The sequence below is a fragment of the Rhinopithecus bieti genome, unplaced genomic scaffold, assembly GCF_001698545.2.
Source record: "Rhinopithecus bieti isolate Rb0 unplaced genomic scaffold, ASM169854v2 scaffold_12928, whole genome shotgun sequence".
NCBI classification, from domain to species: Eukaryota; Metazoa; Chordata; class Mammalia; order Primates; family Cercopithecidae; genus Rhinopithecus; species Rhinopithecus bieti.
The window spans coordinates 495746-499731 of NW_016807614.1; the positions used below are offsets into that span (position 1 = coordinate 495746).

Genomic DNA, 3986 nt, shown 5'->3' on the forward strand with positions numbered 1-3986 from the left:
TTTTTGAGACAGAGTCTCGCTCTGTCGCCCAGGCTGGAGTGCAGTGGCCGGATCTCAGCTCACTGCAAGCTCCGCCTCCCAGGTTCACGCCATTCTCCTGCCTCAGCCTCCCAAGTAGCTGGGACTACAGGCGCCCGCCACCTCGCCCGGCTAGTTTTTTTTTTGTATTTTTAGTAGAGACGGGGTTTCACCATGTTAGCCAGGATGGTCTCGATCTCCTGACCTCGTGATCCGCCCGTCTCGGCCTCCCAAAGTGCTGGAATTACAGGCTTGAGCCACCGCGCCCGGCCTCCATTTTCTTTCTTTCTCTTTTTTTTTTGAGATGGAGTCTCACTCTGTCGCCCAGGCTGGAGTGCAGTGGTGCGATCTTGGCTAACTGCAAGCTCCGTCTCCCAGGTTCACACCATTCTCCTGCCTCAACCTCCAGAGTAGCTGGGACTACAGGCACCCGCCACCATGCCCGGCTAATTTTTATATTTTTTAGTAGAGACGGAGTTTCACTAAGTTGGCCAGGCTGGTCTTGAACTCCTGACCTCATGATCTACCTGCCTCGGCCTCCCCAAATGCTGGGATTACAGGCGTGAACCACCGCGCCCGGCAAATTCACCATTTTCAAGTGTATACTTAACCATTTTCAAGTATATAATTCAGTTGCCTTAGGTCCATTCACATTGCTGTGCAACCATCACCACTATCCATCTCTAGAGCTTTTGCTTTTGCTTTTTAAGTGAAAGCAAGTTTATCAGAGAAGTAAAGAAACAAAAGAATGGCTACTCCATAGGCAGAGCAGCCACTGAAACGCTGTAGCCATTAAACACTAACTCCCCATTGCCCTCCACCAACACCTAGTAGCCACTGTCTACTTTCTGTCTCTACGAATTGGACTATTCGAGGTACATCATATAAGTGGAATCATCTATCTGTCCTTTCATGTCTGCCTTATTTCATTTAGCGTGATGTTTTCAAGGTTTTTCTGTGTTGAAATATATCAGAATTTCATTCTTTTTTTAAGGTAGAATCATATCATTTTAAAACATTTAAGTTGGACCATCTAAGTTCAGTCCTTCATTTTTAAAATAAAAAACAGACCTCAAACAGGTACATCTTATGTTAGTTAGAGGCAGAACTGGAGCTAGAAGCCAGATCTCTGACAAAATTTCCTTTCTTCTTCTGTGGGTAAATGGGGCACCCTCGGGGCTCTGTGCTGGGTGTACGTGGGTGCTTGATGAAGTTACTTGGTGGACTGATGTGATTGGTGTCCAACATGTATGCTGGGACAGAGGCTATAGTCCCTACAGAGCAGGCATGGAGAGGAGACATGCATATGGGCAGGAGCCAGGAGAGGGAGGGTGTAGTAAGCAGAGATTGCGCCACTGCCCTCCAGCCTGAGTGACAGAGTGAGAATCTATCTAAATAAAAAAAATTGCTTGCTAAAGAAGTGGTCTCCTGAGGTCTTAAGACGCTCCTGACAGTGTCTTGAGTGGGTGGGAGAGAGGCTGCAGTCATTGTACTGTGGAATTTCACAGGTGAGAACCATGCCTAACCAAAATCACGTTCCCTGTTTGCCTCAGTGACACAGCTACAGGGACCCTGGTGGGTGTTGTATTAAGTAAAATTTGACCTTTACTCTTTGCAGATCTGTGAAATGTTGTCTTCTGAGGGGCCACATGCATCTGTAGTGCTGAGGACTCCTTGGGCCTCTAAAGTCACAGAGAGAACCCTGCAGGGTGGGGGACCAGTGCGTGACAGCCCTGCTTTGCATTTTCTTCGAGAAATGCTGTCTGCCATTTTGTATTTCTCTCCACCAGGGCAATCTTCAATCTTGAGAGGTGTGATCATAACTTGCCTTGTTTCTTGTCGCTACAGAGAACGGAAGGCTCCCTTGATGGAACTTAGACAGCGAGGCCAGATGCATATCCCTGGAAGGACATCTATGTTCCAAGAAGAGCAGATGATCCCTATATTTCAAGAGCTCTGTGCACTTATTTATGAACCTGCCCTGCTCCCACAGAACACAGCAATTCCTCAGGCTAAGCTGCCGGTTCTTAAATCCATCCTACTGAGTTAATGTTGGGTAGAAAGAGATACAGAGGGGCTGTTGAATTTCCCACATACCCTCCTTCCACCAAGTTGGAGCATCCTTGGCAATTGGAAGGGCAGAAGAGGAGATCCAGGGCAAACAGGCCATTGGGATATTCTGAAACTTGAAGATTTTGTCTTGTGCAGAGATAAAGACCTTTTCCATGCACCGTCATACACAGAAACCAATTTTCTTTTTTGTAGCCAATCACTTCTAGCACATGGCCTGGTTAGAGGCTAGTTTTTTCTCTTTTCCTTTGGTCCTTCAAAGGCTTGTAGTTTTGGGTAGTCCTTGTTCTTTGGAAATACACAGTGCTGACCAGACAGCCTCCTCCTGTCTCCTCTATGACCTCGCCCTCCACAAACGGGAAAACCAGGCTACTTGGGAGCACCGCCTTTGAAATACCAACCTGAAGACACGGTTCATTCGGGCAAAGCACATAACAGAAAATGAAGGTGGAACAAGCACAGACGTTCTTAAACTGTTTCTTTCTACACTCTTTTTCTTTTCTTCTACCATGCTGAAGGCTGAAAGACAGGAAGATGGTGCCTACAGCAAATATTATTCTTAATTGAAAAATTGAAATGTATATGTTTCTTACTAATTTTTAAAGATTTATTCCTTGCCAGGGCAGGCGAGGTGGTTCACGCCCGTAACCCCAGCACTTCAGGAGGCTGAGGCGGGCAGATCACCCAAGGTCCGGAGTCTGAGACCAGCCTGGTGAAACCCTGTCTCTACTGAAAATACAAAAATTAGCCGGGTGTGGTGGCACATGCCTGTAGTATCAGCTACTCGAGGCTGAGGTGGGATAATCGCTTTGAACCCAGGAAAGAGGTTGTAGTGAGCGGGAGATTGCACCACTGCACTCCAGCTGATTTGAAGAGCGAGAATCCATCCAAAAAAAAAAAAAAAAAAAAGTGCTTGCTAAAGAGGGCGCCTTGAGTCAAGGCGTGCCGGAAGCGGAGTGAAGAAAAAAGGGAAGCCACGGCCTGTGAATTTCACAGTGAAACCACGCCTAACCAAAATCCCCGGGTTCCTGTTTTGCCTCAGGACACAAGCTGCAGGACCTCTGTGCGTTGTATTAAATAAATTTGACCTTTACTCTTCGCAGATCTGTGAAATGTTGTCTTCTGCCACATGCATCTGTAGTGCTGAGGACTCCTTGGGCCTCTGAAGTCACAGAGAGAACCAAGCAGGTCTATGTTTTTGTTTTGTTTTGTTTTGAGATGGAGATTCGCTCTTGTTGCCCAGGCTGGAGTGTAGTGGCGCGATCTCGGCTCACTGCAACCTCTGCCTCCTGGGTTCAAGCAATTCTCCTGTCTCAGCCTCCTGAGTAGCTGGGATTACAGGCTGGTGCCACCACGCCTGGCTAATTTTTGTATTTTTAGTAGAGACGGAGTTTCACCATGTTGGCCAGGCTGGTCTCAAACTCCTGACCTTTGGTATTCTGCCCACCTCGGCTTCCCAAAGGGCTGGGATTGCAGGCATGAGCCACCATGCCCAGCCTAGATTCTTCTGACAATATGATGAAAGCTGTTGGTTCCTTTCCCCAACACACACACACACACACACACTTGTATCACGAAAATGTCATACAATTTCCAAGTTTTCAGAGTGGTGGGCTCAGATTGAGGTCAAAGGATCAGACGACCTCTAACAGCCTTCACATCTCTGTTGATGATCTGGGGACAGCTGGAGCCCCTGTGTCCAGGGAGTTCCTTAGTCTCTTGCCCTTACCAGAGAAGGGCAATTGCCACAGGAGCTGCAAAGACCCTATTCCTACTCTCGGTGCCTTATGCAGCACGACTGAATTTTTTTTCTTTTTTTTTTTGTTGAGACAGGGGCTTGCTCTGTTGCCCAGGCTGGAGCGCAGTCACCACAGCCTCGAACCCCTGTGCTCAAGCCA

The 3986-nt window shown here is 47.6% G+C and overlaps 1 protein-coding gene across 8 annotated transcripts in view; it reads left to right on the plus strand.

Annotated features, from left to right (window-relative positions):
* PECAM1 (platelet and endothelial cell adhesion molecule 1) overlaps positions 1-2665 on the plus strand; it is a 96761-nt gene extending 94096 nt beyond the window's left edge. For all 8 annotated transcript variants that reach the window (XM_017882851.1, XM_017882854.1, XM_017882853.1 and 5 more), the window contains one exon: positions 1867-2665. In XM_017882851.1, the coding sequence (XP_017738340.1) occupies positions 1867-1868 (2 nt within the window). In that variant the 3' untranslated portion in view covers positions 1869-2665. The remainder of the gene's footprint in view (positions 1-1866) is intronic.
* The last annotated feature ends 1321 nt before the right edge of the window (positions 2666-3986 follow it).